The sequence below is a fragment of the Phaethon aethereus genome (genome assembly GCF_964289735.1).
Source record: "Phaethon aethereus genome assembly, chromosome: 2".
In the NCBI taxonomy this organism is placed as follows: Eukaryota; Metazoa; Chordata; class Aves; order Phaethontiformes; family Phaethontidae; genus Phaethon; species Phaethon aethereus.
Genome location: NC_138582.1, coordinates 142790191 through 142807302, shown reverse-complemented (window position 1 = coordinate 142807302; position 17112 = coordinate 142790191). Strand labels below are relative to the sequence as shown.

General features: G+C 37.1%; 1 protein-coding gene across 4 annotated transcripts in view; it reads left to right on the top strand.

Annotated features, from left to right (window-relative positions):
• The window catches only part of GLCCI1 (glucocorticoid induced 1), a gene marked incomplete at its 3' end in the record, with an annotated part of 55394 nt that extends 44384 nt beyond the window's left edge, over positions 1-11010 (top strand). For 2 of the 4 annotated variants that reach the window (XM_081996635.1, XM_081996634.1), the window contains exons 6-8: positions 3427-3637; positions 9474-9594; positions 10662-11010. In XM_081996635.1, the coding sequence (XP_081852761.1) occupies positions 3427-3637; positions 9474-9594; positions 10662-11010 (681 nt within the window). The remainder of the gene's footprint in view (positions 1-3426; positions 3638-9473; positions 9595-10661) is intronic. The other 2 variants (XM_081996637.1, XM_081996636.1) reach the window with 1 other exon arrangement.
• Between the last annotated feature and the right edge of the window lie 6102 nt (positions 11011-17112).

Below are 17112 nucleotides of genomic sequence, written 5' to 3'. Positions count from 1 at the left end.
TCTTTCAAGTATACAGAAGTAATAAGAAATTAAGCAATTTTGATGGACTATCACACAATGTAAGTAAAATGATTAATGTGTTTCTTGTTTGATTTCTAATGCTCCTGGAAATAGATAGCAAGACGGTTTTTTGTACCTATCAGAAAAAATTCTGTAAAAAAAGGACTTTTTCTAATTTGCCCGTTGCAGAGGATCCTTACTTAAATCTTCATATCCTTCATCTGAAAAGTTGATGGTTTTTTCCAAGTGTTCCTTCCTGGGATACATTATATTCTTTTGCACTTGCACCTTATCTAAGGCATTGATGACTTCATTGATGCTAGATGGACAAAGCACTTTCCTATGTCTGCCTTTGTGTTCCAGCCTAGAGAACATTTTTTTAAATTGAAAGCATCGAATGCTTTGCTCTCAAGAAGTTGCCTCCCAAACAGATGTAAGGCTTATGAAGAACAGATTGTTTTTAAAGCTCCTGTTGGTATATTATATCATAGTAGCATTCCTGATGCTTCTGGGGAGGGTGTTCTTGTTTTTTTCCAGTGAAAATATGGATACTGAAAACAGTGTTTTGAGAAATGCATGCTGTTGTCAAACTGATAATTTCCATACCTTTGCAGGGAGATGAGGGTAGTATGTAACTGTGGCTAAGAATACACTGTCACATAGGGGTTGGCAGGTGTCCTGTCAGAATGCATTTACTATAAGGTTAGTACATGACTGGACACTCGGGGGGGGGAAAAAAAACCAAACCACAAAAAAAAACCCAATACAAAAAGAACAAAAACCAGCATATAGAATGCAGTAATTTCCATGCATTGAGTGTTATGAAAACTAATAGCAGCTGTACCAAATTAGTTACCCTATTTCTTATGTTGTAAGGTTGTGAGGACTTCAGTTTTTAGAATAGTTTAAGTATGAATCATGGAAAATAACTTCTAAAGTATTTTTTTTATGTTGATCAGCTTTAATACATAAAGTTTTTAAAAATTGGAAGACTTTTAGTTAACATTTTCATGAAGTTTTTTGCTCTTGTCAAAACTTGTATTCAATATTAAGGGAAAGATAAATACAGCAGCACAGTAATCTGAAGTATGTGCTGTTATTTTCTATGCCTTAAAAGTTATTTTACTTGGAAAGAGTGATAAATACTTAGCTTTTTCTACTTGTGTGTATATTTAGAGGCATGTCTAAAAATATGGTTAACTTTTTGTACCTCAAATTTTAATTCAGTGGAGGTTGAAATATGTTATTTGGGATATACTTCCTGACATAAGACTACGTTGTTCCAGGTGTGGAAGGACATCTGTGTAATCCTGAAGTCTTTAATTATGTAATCACTTACTGTTTTTTCTCCCTCCCTGGAATCCTTGCTTTACCTGTTACATGGAGCCATAGTACATGCACTTAATGAGCAGCTGTTCGGTGTTTTTGTTTTCTCCTCATTAGATGTGTGTCCTAATGCTCGCTATTAAACCTTGAAGTCAGAAATCTGAATTTTTTCCTGGGTTTTTGCTTCTATATAATGGGAGAGTGTCTGAAATTTTATTCTCTTTTTATCACACCTATGTTATCTGCACTTTATGGACAGAGAAACACAAATCCATCAGGTTTCCATAATGTGATTCTTGAGGTAACTCAGGATACTGCATATCATTTTGAGTTTAAAGTACAGCTCCTCTAGTCTCCTTCTGCGTCTGTGAATGTGGAAGACTTTTGCAAATCAAAGTCCTATATAGACTGGGCATCTAGATAAGAGACCATAAAAGAGAGAGGTGGGTTCAGATGACTTCCTGGCATCTCATAGAATTTTTGTGGCTGAGATGGAAATAAAAACGCTGTTCTGCAAAGCAGTTATTTTTTTGGTTACGTTAATTATGAGATTGTTTTCTTTTCTACAGCTTCAGTCTTGTTTTCTACCTCTTTTCTGTCTGTGTAACAAATGATATAATGCTTCAGGTCTATCTTGTGCATTGAATGAGTCACGGCCTGTTAGGGGTGATGGGAATAGCAACACGTAGTCATGTTGTAACGCATATGCAATGTGAACTGAGCTGTTGGAACAGACCACACAGCTGTGTCCAAACTTTTGAACATTTGATGTACCAACTGTAATGCTCTCTTTATAGTGTGTTTCTTTGCTTTTAATTGAAATGTGAAATGGTATTAACTGGAAGGCTCATAAGAAGAAAAGGATCTTCCCATTCTCTTACGTCTGCCTCTTTGTATAATATGTGGTGGTTTTCTGGATAGGCTTTTGCTGGAAAGGGGAGAATGCAATACTTGGCCAATAGGTTTCATGTCCTCGTTGCTAGCAAAAGAGCGTTGGGTTGAATTTTAGGCTCTGGAACAGGCTGTTACAATTTTGGACTATATCGAGAAGAGGAAGGCAATAAAATAAAAATGTTCACTTGAAGTAAGATGGAAAGAGACATTAATTTTTTGTAGCTAGAACATTTAAGCTGTTCTCTATGGCTTGAATACAGTCCTCACTGAAGTGAGGATAAAAATTATATTTAAATCTTGCAGGCATTTTTTCCCATTCACTTTTAAGCAAAACCGTCATTCTCATTTGGTTTCTTACATTTAAAGCAACACTGTCTTTGTGATAAAACTAGTTTTCCACTGGGAAGGGCAAGTAAGTAGAGCATGCCAATCTACTACTGTAAACATGTCTACACAGTATATTGCAGAACGGGTGCAAGATCATTCTGGCCAGTGCCAACTAGGCTGATATGAGCAGGCACTGCTTACCAGCTGTGGTTCAAGACAAAGCTTGTGAACCTTATATAAGCCTGTGCATCATCTGCATAGTTGCCATTTTGTCAGAGGTCACCTATAGAAGCGAAGGATGGAATGTAGAGCTGTGCTAGAGGATTATGACCTACTGGCAAAACTTGTATGGTTTAATTTGTAATGGTAATTCACTTGGTTGCTATGGCAATAGCATGCCACTGTATTTGACATTTTCTGCTTTCCCTTTTATCCAAATGTGATCTCTGTCAGAGTACTTGTTTTTCCTTCATAATAACAGTGACCTTTACTGAAAATTGTATTACTAAGTATAATTAGAGATCTATTTGTTGGGGAGGTGGAGGAGTGGTGCTTTTTTAAAACAACAGTAAAGGAAAAACCCAAACCCAAAACATTATACTACCATTTGTTGAAGTGCATTCTGATGTTAACTTTGCATTAAGACGATGTAGTTGGCTTGGAACATCTGCACATTGTCCCAGTGTTCAGCGTAATTTATGTATGTTGTGTCCATTGTGCGTTGCATTGTTTTCTTGTATAAAGTTGTTCTTTCAAAAATGGCTTGTTTGCTGTTCTTAAGGCATTGCCTCATTACCTCTGTTATGTGTGCTACAGGCTGACATTGCTTTGGAGTTTGATCTTTTCTCTGTAACCTGAATTGTTTTGTTTCTTTTGCAGCCTTTGGATATCCCTGACGGTCGAAGGGCACCGTTACCTGCTCACTATCGTAGTAGTAGTACACGAAGCATTGACACTCAGACTCCGTCTGTCCAGGAGCGCAGCAGCAGCTGCAGCAGTCATTCACCATGTGTCTCTCCCTTTTGCCCTCCTGAATCTCAGGATGGGAGTCCTTGCTCAACAGAAGATTTACTCTATGACCGTGATAAAGGTGAGAGTAGAATGGCCTGCCTTTACCTATGGAAGGCATGTGATGTCCTGCTTTTACAACTACCTTCATTTTACTCATTACATCAGTTTTTGTTTTTGTTTGATTGTTGTGGAGGGACTGAGGATTTATCTTAAAACTGGTTTTGTTTGTTTACATATCTTTTTCCCTCTTGTTTGTGAAACTTCACAAACATCTTCCATAAATACGTCAGAGGAGCACAGCAAACAGTCTTAACTATTTATGAAGATTCTAATGTGAAGAATTCAGATTGTAACATGTTTATGTTTAAAAAGGGTTTCAAGAAGGTTTGTGGTAGACTATTCATCATGGGTGAGTTACTTGCTGATGAAAATGGTGATGAAGTTTTGGACTGCTTTTAAAAGTACTCTGCTTCTGAACGCTTACATTCCACTTGAAGCTATTTGCTGAGGAGCTCAGATATGAGTTTGAACAATCTGATGGAGAGTCATTATTTGTCTGTGTATGTTGCATAACAATCCAAAATTTCTGAATGATTTATGTGTTTATATGAGATATATCCTGCATATTTTTCAAACTCTGTAAAATGTAATTTGATTTTGTAGAGAGGGTAAACTGGAGTTTCAGTAATTAAGAGTTACTGACAGAACATGTAGTATGAAAATATAGGCACCAGTTTAAAAAGACTGATTTTATTCGATAACTGTTTAATAGTGAAATTATTCTTGGGCTTCTGATCAGCTGGAAGTGTGGACTTTAGCTTGGAGGGATGCAGGGTTTTGATAAAATGTGCAAGCTAGGAGTAGCAAGTTTCACAGAGGAAACAAACTTCCTAAGATTCCGTGTAGGTTTACTAATAAGCTAAAGACAGCAGTATTTTAAGGTTACAAGTAGGCTTTTTCTGTAAACGTTCTCTGTTTAATAATTCTTAAGGTAATTTGTGAATAAGATAGGGGAAGGCAGAGGGAGAAATAATAGCTTTTTTCAGTTTCTGAAAAAGTATTGCTTTCCCATCTTGGATTTAAAAGGAAGTAGTGGAAAACAAATCCACCTGCCCAAATCCTGAACTGGGGGTGGGTGTGTGCACGTGCGTAAGTTAACTACATGAAAGTAAAAGTTGCAGTTCAACACGATCGTTGGCCATGCTCCAAAAATATCAGCGATGTCAGCTTCACCCCCTACTTCTCTTATAGTATGCATGTGAACTGTAATGTGTTGTCAAGACTGAATCACTGTAGAGACATCTAGTAATGTACTAGCACACGGGGAAATGTCTTGACAGGTAAAGTCGTTCATATATGTCCTGATAACAAATACAAGTTAAAAAGCAAGGAAATGAAAAGAATAATTCCTTTTGCAGTTAGTATTCAATTATCACAGTAACTGGAATTTTAAGTGGTATTTTATTGGCAGTAGTGAGTGAAGACAGTTTGAAATAGTGCATCTTCTTAATACTTTTCAAGGGTTTTTATCTCCTGTCTCAGATTTTTTGAACAGCTAATGGGAGTAAAATTTATTGCTGAACTTCACGACGAATAGATATGTATTTGTGGATTTTGCTTTTAAGACTGGCTTTAATATGCTAGGTTTGTATCAAAAGTCTGCTTTAGTAGTAGTGCATAGGTGATGGTGATACTTTGATAGCCAGCTTTGTAAAGTTAATATAATTGCATTTTTAAATTAGTTTACGTGAGATACTTAATACTGTGCTTTTGAAAGATAGAAGTTTGAACTGCTCATCACAACTTCATTCTTTAAGGACAAGATAGAAACTAAAAAAATGCAGAGTGGTTTTTCAACAGAAAGTAATTTGTTCAGAGGTTGTAAAAGTATAGTCAGCAAGGTGCCTATCACTCTCAGTTCATTGTGATCCTGCAGGACAGTTGTTCTGAGTAAGAATGTTCTTTTCAAAATAGTTAAGTTATAGATAAATGAGGTATATAGGTAGAAATTATAAGGGACTAGCAAGTTTTGAGAGACAGTTTATGAACATCTGTTGTGGATATTAACTGCTTTATAAAACAAAACTCACACAGTTTTTCACACCTGCATTTTAAAGGTTTTTGTAGTGCTAGAACAAAATTGTCTTGAGTTTGCTGTGAGACCTGATAAGTTTTGAAAAATGCATTTATGTATATGCATATATGTATAACCAAACATAGACATTTTAAACTCAAGATTATTTTTCTGTTATTTTTCTCAAGTTGAGGTTTTAGTTTCTTCTCTATGGGAATAACTTGGCTTTACCATTAAAAACATATAATTATCAGCTTTATGAATGCTCCTGAGCGTGTTGCTGAATAGGAAAGGAAGGTTAGTAGTTTGACTGAGAGACATGAGCAGTGAGAGGAGCCAGCACTCTGTACAGACACAGCACTGCTTTACATTTCTAAAGCATCTTTTATTTCTTGTGCAAAGCTGTGTTTTGGCCTGAGGCCCTCACAGCTGCTCTTTGGACTGTATCAGCTGTTTGGTTTACATTTCTGCAAGAAGCTGCTAAATCTATCGAATTTTTCAAAAGAAAGTGAAAGCTAAATTTCAGAAAAGGCCCATAACACTGCTCCGAATGGAGCAGTGATGCTAAATGGTATCAACTGGAGCATAGAGGGAAAGGTGGGAGAGAAGGTGTTTTAATGGCACCTGGCTTTATAATTTTGTTTTTGAAATATCATCCTGTTGCAAGGCCAGTGATTGCCATGCTGCATTAAATCTACTGGTTTCACTAGACCTGTTTTTTGATACTCTGGTCCATGAGACTATAATATTCAGAGTGCTACATAGCATATTTAGCAGCTGTGACAGATGTAAAGTTCAAAGGCATCCTAAGGTATAAGCAGATGAAATTTGGGGTTTTTTTGTACAAAAATAGAGAGTATGAGCTGTTTTTCAGGGATTTTGAGTTAGGTGCTTTTGTGTACCGTTATGTATTCCCACTGCCGCTAGCACGCTGTTACAAGCAACATGTTCATGAAGATGAATTGAAGATACTTTTTAACTTCTGGGCATCTGATTCATGGTTTTTAAAATGAGAATTGTATGTGAAGTCTTTGTGATAGTCTTAAGAAACAAAGGTATTTTTGAACCTATCCAAACAAATCCCAAGACTCGCTGGCAAAGTTTCTTGTTTCCTTTAAGTTTTGTTACTCTAAAAATTGTTTTACAGATTCTTTTTTATTTTGCCTCCTTTGATGCTCTAACATATGCAAGCTAAAATTTGTGGTATTACGTCTTCTGGTTAAAACAGTGCTTTTAGTGTTTAATTACAATCTTAAACATCTTTTAGATAGAATATATCCATTTTGAATATTTATATTTAGAAATTTTATGTAATAAGGCTCCATGTTGTCTGCTGTGTGGTTATGGTAACAAAACTCACTTTAAAAGTTGCATCTGTTAATCTTCAATCATTGTCATCTTAATGAAATTTGATTAGTTGTCTGAAATACGCCAGCAAAGCACACCCTACTGGTGGAAGCATGGAAGATGCAGACGTGTCCTCTGACATGAAGACTCTGAGAAATTAAAAAAAAAAAAAAAGTGTAAACATCACAGTTTGAGAATATGCATTTGTGGTGTTATCAAGGATAAATAATGTGACAGTTTCGCACTTAAGTGCTTGCAGGATACGCAAGTGGAGACTGGCTTAAGCTGTAAATTCCACTTCTTACCACTTTAACTCCAGGCCTATTTTCCCAGCACTCTTCTGTTCTTGCACTGCTGCTGTGCCTGTAGGACCAACACCAAGTGTTAAGTGTGACCCTCCTAATAACAACACTTATTTTTCAAGTAGTGGTGTGGTGTGGTGTGTGTGTTTGATCAAAATGAAAAGCTAACAACTTAGCTTTAAAAGCAGGGAGGGTAAAGAGAGGAACAGAATAGTTAAATTATACAATATATTTTTTTTTTTTACTTGTTTAACAGCTGTCGTACAGAAAGTTTCAGCCAGACAGGGCTAAATAAACTGAAAACTTGATTGAAAACTGAACTGGCTAGGCAAGACTCTAAATATTCCAAGAACTGACTTAACTTTGAATTCAGTTCGATTCTTTCCTTGGATGTACTTCCAGAGTTTTCCACTATTTGGTGGAACGAACAGTAGCACATTTTATGTCTCAGAGTTTTTAAATAGAAACTTGGATCTTCAATTTCAAATATTAGAAGGAGGAAACAAACTGTCTGGGTTCTGTTAATGATTTCTGTGTTTGGAATGAGCTGTATGGGCCAACAGTGGAAAGATGCCAACAGGACCATCATGCTTCCAGCTTGGCAAATATCTGTATTGTCTCTAAGCTTTTTCTGCCTTCATACAGTTAACACCTAAAATTCTGTAAATAGAAGTTCTGTGTTCACTCTACAGCAGGAAAGAGCTGGATAACCAATATACTACTGGGGTTCACTTCAACTGTTTTTTTTAATCATATCTTTCATAGTAAATCTCCAAAGAGAATTGTGGCATTTGAGCTGCTTTGTGTCATCTTGTAAGAGGAAGCAGAGATGTTTCAAAACATCTAATGATTAGCCTTTGTATTTGAGTCACAGTTAATACAAATGTTTATGTAGTTACTGTTTGCAAGCTGTTAAAGACAACCTTATATGCTTCAGTGACTCTAGATCATAGTGCCTGAAGCTTTGGTGGGTTTTCCACTGTTGCTGAAAAGGCACCCACGAGCAACAATAGGATAAACAAAGGTATCAGAGTTAAAAATGGTAAGGAATCCCATATCGGTAGAAAGACTCAAAAGGAGCTAAAGCAAGAGCAGTTATTTTTCTCTAAATAAGGTGTGTTTGTAAGTTAGGGGATCCTCTTTAACCTTGCCATTTCACTTCATTTTTTTTTTAAATTGCAAGCCCAAGCAGAGAGTAGGGAGAAACTAATACTAGCCTGAGATAGGTGTTGCTCTTTGAAAAGGTAGAAGCCAGTGCACGAAGCTAATTTTCTGTGAGTAATTACTTTTGTACCTACTTTTATTTCCTTAATGCATTGAATATCCTGTTGTCAAGATGAGTGTTTAAAGTGAACCCTTTCATAGTCTTAATTTTTCAAACAGGTGTGCTTCTGTCATTACCAGAACGGAGTCTTACCTCTTATATTTTCCAAGTACAAAGAAATCTGCTTATTGCCTTGTGTCCTAGATCGTTGCACCTTTAGTTCTAAGTGTGTCTAGTAGTCAGCTGTAAAATAGACACAGACAGCTAGAGTTAGGAAGAATACTTACATCATACAGTTAGTAGTGATGAGAGAATCGAGTTGTGGAAGTTTTATTGTGGGTACTAAAACAACTTCACAATTGTGAAGCAAATAAGGTAGGGCACTGTAATGATGAGGTATCAGTACCTGTATTACAAATGTGCTTTCTTTACAAGTTCTGAACAATTCATGAGACCTGAGGTCAATATTCCGGTGAAGAATTATGTTTTAAAATAAGATACATGCTGTATACACACATTTTCAATAACTGTGTTTATACAGTGAGAAGGTGTATTATCATTACCACTCATAATTCTTCTGCATGTATTATGCATATTACCTTGTTCATTTATGTTTTTTGAAATACATAATAAAGAATGTATTTGTTTCCAGGATCACAGCTCTGCTTTGTTCCGATTGCAGTGTTCTGGATAAAAATATCCTCCTGTTATGTGTTGTTATATGATAGATTACTGCTGCACTGAAGCTTTTATTCAGAAGAAATGTGCTATACAAGGGTGTTAGAAATAGCCTGCAATAAAGGAAGCATTGTGGTAGAAGCAAACCAGCATAGTGGCTAAATTGTGAAAAAAGGCATCTTGTTTGGAAATCGAATTTAATTTAAAAGCACTCTCAATCTCTAGTAATATAACTGCTTTAAATTTTCAGACAGTGGGAGTAGCTCACCGTTGCCCAAGTATGCCTCATCTCCCAAACCAAACAACAGCTACATGTTCAAACGAGAGCCCCCAGAGGGATGTGAGCGAGTGAAGGTCTTTGAGGAAATGTCGTAAGTAATGCCTTTTATATCAGCTGGTATCTGCAAAGCAGTAAACCTGTTTACTGAACCTATTCAACTGCAGATGAATAAACTATTCCAGCTGATGAGTTTTTCAGGAGCAAACTATTCTTAGAGTTTGTACAGAAGAGAAGTTGAAGTGTTCACGTTGGTTTGAAGAAGAAATGGAGTCTTTTATGCTTGAACTCTTTTTGTGCATTTATAAAAAGCAACAAAAATCCAAGCAGAAAAGATAAGGTACATTTAATTTCCTAAGCATTTATAAACCTGTTTCCATATATTTTTTTTATTAACTTTTTAAATGATCATGGCTTAAAACAAAAACTCTTCTTGTCGTAATTTATCAGTTTCAAGCATAGGTTATGTTTTGATAGGTTTCATTCCATTTTATGTTTTATACATATGTAAAGTGTTTGTAGATGGTAGTCTACTTATAGCATAGACTTTGCCCAATATTTTTGTTGAGCAAGAAATCAGAAATTAAACTCTTGGACATCATGTCTTTTTCCCCTAGACCCAGCAGTATGTGAGAACATGCTGTCAAGGTTGCATGCTTAGCTCCTGTGGATGAGAGAATTAAGGAGGGGACGTTTCTTGCTCTAAAGCATTCATTGCCTGCTGGATGGTGAAGGAACAATACTGGGTTGTGGAGGAAGCCTCTAGACAAATTACGGAATATGGGAAAGGAGAGGTCTATTTCATGGAGGTTCTCAAAGTGATTTAGTATGATTAAATGTGTTGTTGCTGCATTGTTTTTATTAAAGAAGAATTTGTGCCATTCTAAATTACTGCAGCATTTTTTCATGTGCCTATGTAGTGCAGATTTTTCTTGCTGGAAGTTGCATGTTTATCCAGTAATTATCAAGTCATTTTTGTGACGGTACTATTTTTAATGCTGTGGATCAGTTAGCTGACTACCAATATGGAAGATGTTTGCCCCTCTGTCCAATTAATCTCATTCCTTGTCATTCACATTTTAGCAATGTGTAGAACCACAAAGCTCATGACATGTGAAACATCTTCGTTGGCCAGATATATAATCTTTTTTCTTGTTGTAGGTCTCGTCAGCCTGTCTCAGCCCCTCTCTTTTCATGTCCTGACAAAAACAAGGTTAATTTCATCCCAACCGGATCAGCTTTCTGTCCTGTAAAACTTCTGGGCCCCCTCCTTCCCGCTTCAGACCTGACGCTGAAGAACTCTCCAAACTCTGGTCAAAGCACAGCTTTGAGCACCCTGACTGTTGAGCAGCTTTCATCTCGGGTCTCTTTCTCATCTCTGTCGGATGACACCAGCACAATGGACTCTACAGAGGTCCTGGTACAGCAACCGTCCCAACAGCAGCAGCCGCTTTTGCAAGAAATTCAGACTGAAGACCATTCCTCTCCTCAGAGCTACGTGTTAATCTAGACAAAGGTGGAGCAGGCCTCTGCCCTGAAACAAGGATTGAGGAGATAGTTCAGATACATCTGCATGAGGTGGCAACCTTTCAGAACAACACGGAATACTTAGCAGCATTCAAAAAAATATCTCAACGCTGTTCTTGGCAGGGACAGAATTCACATTCAGCATTTTTTGTGAGAAAGCAGTAATGCCTGCGGAATCCATATATCAATAAGCGTTTTAAGTGGAGACTATGCATTTCATAGTATGTTTGACCAGATTAGTACTGTGTCCTGTGTTCTGTTTCAAATTCTACAGTATAAATAAGCTCTATATATATATATTAAAAAAAAAAGTTGCCTGTCTGAATAGAAAATGTCTTGCTGTGTTGTGTCCTATGGAAAATACTGTACTTCAGGATTATGTTTACAATTGATCCAGGTGTTTATGTTTCTAACTTCTGTAATACACACAATGCAAAAAAAAAAAAAAAAAAAAAATGGCCACAACAGTTGCACAGTGCCCACCCTATGGCCTAGCTTCAGGTACTTCTCTCGAAGTGTAAACTCAGGTAACTTGGAATGTATGTCATATTAGGATATAAAATATTTTACAGCTACAAAGCTAAAGAGGGAACATCACTCTTTTGCCTTTTCTTATTTTATGCATTAATACTTCCTCATTACATTCCACTTTCTTGGAATAAGTGCATTCAGATCCAGGTAAACGATGACCCTGGACATGGGTGAACATGAGGAAAACCAGCAAATCTGTGATGTATATCACTTTGTCATGTGCTTACAAGTAAAACAACTGTTGCATTTACTGTCATTTCAATATATGTAAAAATGTGGCATTTAAAGGTTTCAGGTGTTGCTCAGTTAATGACTGTTAAACTGTTGCAAATAAAGTGTTCAGTACTAGGCTGTACATGAGAAACATTCCACGTTGTGTGTGAAAGGATTTTGAAAGACAAGAATGTTTTTGTTCAAGGACAGAAATTCTTTCAGGTTTCACAGGGGGTGATGGGGATTTTCCTCTCATGTTTTTGTTGGCAGTTAAGGATGTGAAATGCTACTGTTGCCGTCTAAAAGTCAAATTAATGTTTAGTTTCTCTTTTGGAAATGTTCATTCATTTGCTTGTTTGAAATAGGTTTTCAGATTTTGTCAAGCAGTGTTAGATGAGCAGCATTTTATTTATGTAGTGAGTAATTGTGTTTGGATTAAATTCCAACAGTAGCAAGTGAGTGTTCTAAGAGGGGTGGGGAAGACAATAGTTTTAAGTTCATGTTACTTAATCAAAGCTTCTCCCATAACTTTCAGTTACTTAAGTTGTGTGTGTAAAAGTGTGTTTCTCCCCTCATTAAGTGTGAATAAAAAAAAATCCTTGTAAAATAATCCTGGTTTTGCAGGCTGGACACTTTCTCAAAATAGTACATGGCAAGAACGGGTTAGTGGTGCTCTTCTATTATACTGGAACAAGAGGAGCGTTGCTTTCAGAGGTAATTTCCTGTGATACAAAGAGGACCCCAAAGGCAAAATAAACTTGATGTTCTTGCTCCATTGCTTTCAGCTCAGTGGAAGTCCATTTATGCTGTCTGCTCCTAAGAGAATAAGGTTCACCTTTTCCAGGAATTGAAGAGATTAGTAGCCTGCAGCTACCGAGCATTTAAGCTTGGTCCATTATGTTTTTTTCCTCTTTTGAAGATGAGATTGGAGGGGAGTGAGTGTGAGCCACCAATAACTACTCACTAAATATGTGCTTTCTTTGGAGATAAAGCATCGTTTCCTTTTTATTACTGAGGTTTTGTTAATACTGTGTTACAAGGTGGAATTTGCAGCCTATAAAACAGTCACTGTTTTTTGACTCCCCTTGCAGAAAATGTAGAAGGAGAGCGAGGTCTGTCTCTAACAATTCTCATGTGAAAAACCTTGAAACACAACAGCCATCTTTAACCCTACTAATCTCAGGCCTAGGTGAAAACACTATATATTTTATAGACTGAAGATAAAGGGGAGAAAATACTCGTGATGTAAGTATCAATTCCTTTTAATATTTTTCTTTCTAGATTAACATCGCAGTATGATGACCTCCTTATGCTCTGGAAATGTCCAGATAAGAAATAGTAGTCTCAGTTATTGGTGTTAGGTTAGCAGGGGAGATGATGAGTGGTTTTTAGATCAGTGATGAACTCTGTACAATATTTGCAATGCCATTACATATTCTTTTTACTTTTTCCATGAGAAACTAAATATTAATTAAATTGCACACTTGTTCTTAGCAGATTTGAAGGTTTTGAACCAAATGTGTTAAAGCTAATGCTTTGCCATGTAAATTTCCCAGCAGTTGTTGATCTCAATTCTATTCTACATCCAGCTGTAGAAATTTGTCAAATATTGTTTAAAGTTTTGTACATAGTTGTACTGTTATTTCTAGCCACTGTGCTGAACAGTATTCAAGTTATCACACAATATTGCTTTACACAAGGAAATGTGTGGCTTTTGTTTTGTATTTTTTTCGGTATAGACGTTCCTGTGTCTTATTTAAATAAAAATTATAGTTAAAAAAAAAGTGATGGGGACGATACACAAAAGCAGTGGTTCATTTATTTGTTCTGGAAAGTCTATGAAACACCATAGAATGAGATTAAAGTTTAATAATATTCCAAATTTACATCTAGAATAATGTCAACCATGTATATTTATGACTAGTGTGCTGTGTCCTCTAGATAATCTCTTACCTATTGATTTTTGCGTAACACTGTTCTAGGAGGTGGGGGAATCTAAAAATAGCTGATGAAATATGCTTAAAAATAGCATATTTTATTTCTGCATATAATGAGGTTTTTCTTTCTTCAGAGCATAGAAAAATATTCAGTTGAGCATTATTGGAAACTGTGTATCCACTGCTGTGTTTGTGGTATGGCTAATTTCAAGTTATCTGTTGAAAATTATGAAAGCCATTAGATGTTTCACTATGTGAAACTAAACTAACCCCCTAAAGGATGTGGTATAAATCTACTGACAGGCTTGGTTTCATGTTGTTTTGTATGAGTCAAGTGATTGTCATTTGACTTGCAGAATAATTCTTTCCAGATGGGGGTGAGGGGAAGGGAGGAAGAAAGGATAATATTTAAATACATGTAAATCCTCCAAAGTCAGTGTTTACTGAAGAGCACTATGGTGATAACCAGCAAGAATGGTTAAATGCTTATTATCAGTAAGTGGAAATTTTAAGTTTTCAGCATCCCAAAGATTATAGGGTTTTGATGTGACTATGTGAAAAACATGCATGTGAAAGTTAACTGAAGGTGCTGAAAGTCTGGAGCCTCAAATGATGCAGTATCCCACCCTGCTATGAAAATGCTTGATGTCCTTCAGTCAGAAGCAGCTTGGTTTTAGCCATTTCATCATCAGCTTCTTAGGGCTTGCTAGGAGAAGCTTTGTGACTGCCTTGTCCTCTAAATGGATTTGGCTGCAGCAGTTTTGGGCTGTCCTCCTGTGGGAGGGCCTTCTCTTCTCAAGAATTACTTTGACAAAAGCATGTAGCTCGCCCTGAAAATACGTGATGCAACTTGTCCCATGGGTAACTTTTTCACCATCCCTGTGAACCTAGGCCTTGCCTGGTTAGTTACGGTTGTAGTAACGTGCCGCTTCCATGAAAGCCACACTTCAAAGTCGTGTGCTTGGTGTAATTCAGTGCGTATGACTTCGTCAAAGCCAAGGCAACTGGTCCGAAAAGCACAAAGAGAGCTAATGAAATAATTTTGCTTTGTGTCTTTGCTTTGTGACTAAAAGATCTTCCTTGACTTGAACATTTTCTAGCAATTTCCAGGGCTCTGGAAGCAGACTCTTCCGTGACTGGAGGACTGTGTAAGGGGAGCCCTTGGCTGCATATGCTACGGGGAGGGGGCAACAGATAGTGACCTGCTGCTTTTAGGAAGCAGGGTGCCGTCAGGGAAATGATTTATGGCTTCCTGACAAATCAGCTCTTGGGAAGGGCCAGATACTGGCCCAAGGATAGAGTCTCTATATCGTCGTGGTATTTAAATATAACCTGGAGTAATACAAGAAATTGAATGGATTAGAGGTGTTGGCTGACATCACAGTTGCAAAGAAAGACCACTGAGGCTTAGCAAACTAGCTCCCGGCCCTACTCCGCGGCAATGGGTTGATACCTTCATCTGTTACTTGAGATAAAATCCAAGCACCTTGAAGATGGCAGGTGACTAGTAGTAATCAATTACTGCTGTAAAACAGCCTGGCTTGCTTTGCAAAGTATAGCCACGCAAACACAAATCTGAAGCCACACAAACAGGAGGAAATAAGCATGTTCCTGCAGTGTGTTTGAACCTAAATGCAAGGGAAAAGTGAGTGAAAACTGGGAAAGTACCTCTGTTACTGGGACGTACATGTACAGGCGTTCATAGTTGGTGCTTGGATGAAGCAAGTTGTTTGATCAAAGGTTCTCATGCTGTTAAAATATGTAGATCTTCTCTCTGTTTGCATTAGTGTAACCAGTTCTGGAAAACCGTCTAGTTCAGGAGAGACTGTAAAAAGTTGGAGAAGGCTCAGGGAAGAGCTATAGGAATGAGCGAGGTACTGGAAAAAACACTCAGCAAGGTTTTGTAGGAGCTGTACATGTTTAACTTAAGGGCTGAGAAGTGACTTAATTCCAGTTAGTAAATACATGCATAGGAATTACTTAGTAATGAGCTACTTAAACTTAACAGACACGGAATACTGAACTCAAGCAGTACAAAAATGAAGCTGGGTAAATTCACACTAGAAATGTGTGTAAGGATAATTAGGTACTGGGCCAACTTGCAAAGGTGGATTTTTTCAAGGAAAGTTGTGTTTAAAATGAGATGAATTTACAAAATATGACCTCAAAGATTATGGTTTTATAAGCCTTACTAGCTCATTATTATTTGGGGCTTTTTACATTTCAGTTGACTTTAAAGAGGTAGGGTTTGTTAAGTACCTCAAGTATTCTGGCCTCACTAAAAAAAAATAGCATGCTGCAATATTTTTAACTAGGAAATTACCACTTTTTTAAACTGCCTGGAATAGTTCTTTGAAGATAGTTTGTGGCTTCTGAAAATATTTGGTTTGTGTCACACATGAATGAAGTCTCCAGTAAAGCAGAGGTGCTTGAGTAGCTTTATAGTTGTTTTGATTTCTGCCACCTCCTCAATAACACCATAACGTTGGAGAGATGGCAAGAAACTGGAGAGTAGGTAGTGTCTTTTTGTAGTGCAAGAGGTCACAGAAATAATGTCTTGTTCAAGTGGGTCTGGTAGAAAAATGCTGATCGAGAAGGTAGAGCATTTCCTCAGTAAAGACTACATTTGAAGTGAGTGAACATGCAAATTAAATGCTAATTCAGTTGACAAGAATAGCAATCAGATGAAGCTGGATAGAGAGATGACCCCTTTTTTAAGAACTTGAAATTTTATCTCAGGTTGTAACAAGTTCTTATGTTAAATTGACTGCCTTGAGCTGTAGCCTGGAAGCTCAGATGCAGAGGAGCTGGAAACCTGGGAGAAGAGGAAGTTGTGTAATCTTTTTTTTTTTTTTTTCCTCCCCTTGAATTAGAGACTGAGCTTGTTAGTGAAGCACAATTAGGCTAATAACTGCGCCTGTAGGAAAATAAGTTCTGGGGTTTTTTAATTATTTTTGTGTGTGTGCATAGTGAAGTGTGTGGTTAAACTTTGCAGTGATTTGTACAGCTGTTGGTTGAGAAATAGGGTTTGCTTAGGGCAACGTATGTTTAGTAATACCCATGATAATCTACTTCTTGTACCCTTGTTTTTGCTTCTCCAAATAAGCTGTAAGTAAATAGCGTTATCTAAATCCAGACTGCTAGGCATAGCAGTCACGTTAACTAATTCTGCGTGTCTACCTGCTTACTGCAAGAGGAGATGAGATTTGAGAGCTCTTGAGATTTTTGTGGAAGGAGGTTCTTCCTCCAAGGAGGAGAAAGCTAAAAGAAACTAGACTCCCTGTTAAGATTTGATGCCAAAGGGCTGGGTGATGCAATTACACCTTTCTGATTTCTATTTGGATAAGAATTTCTAGTCCTACTTTATGATACAGAGGTTTCTACAGCCTCCCTTTCCATAAGAG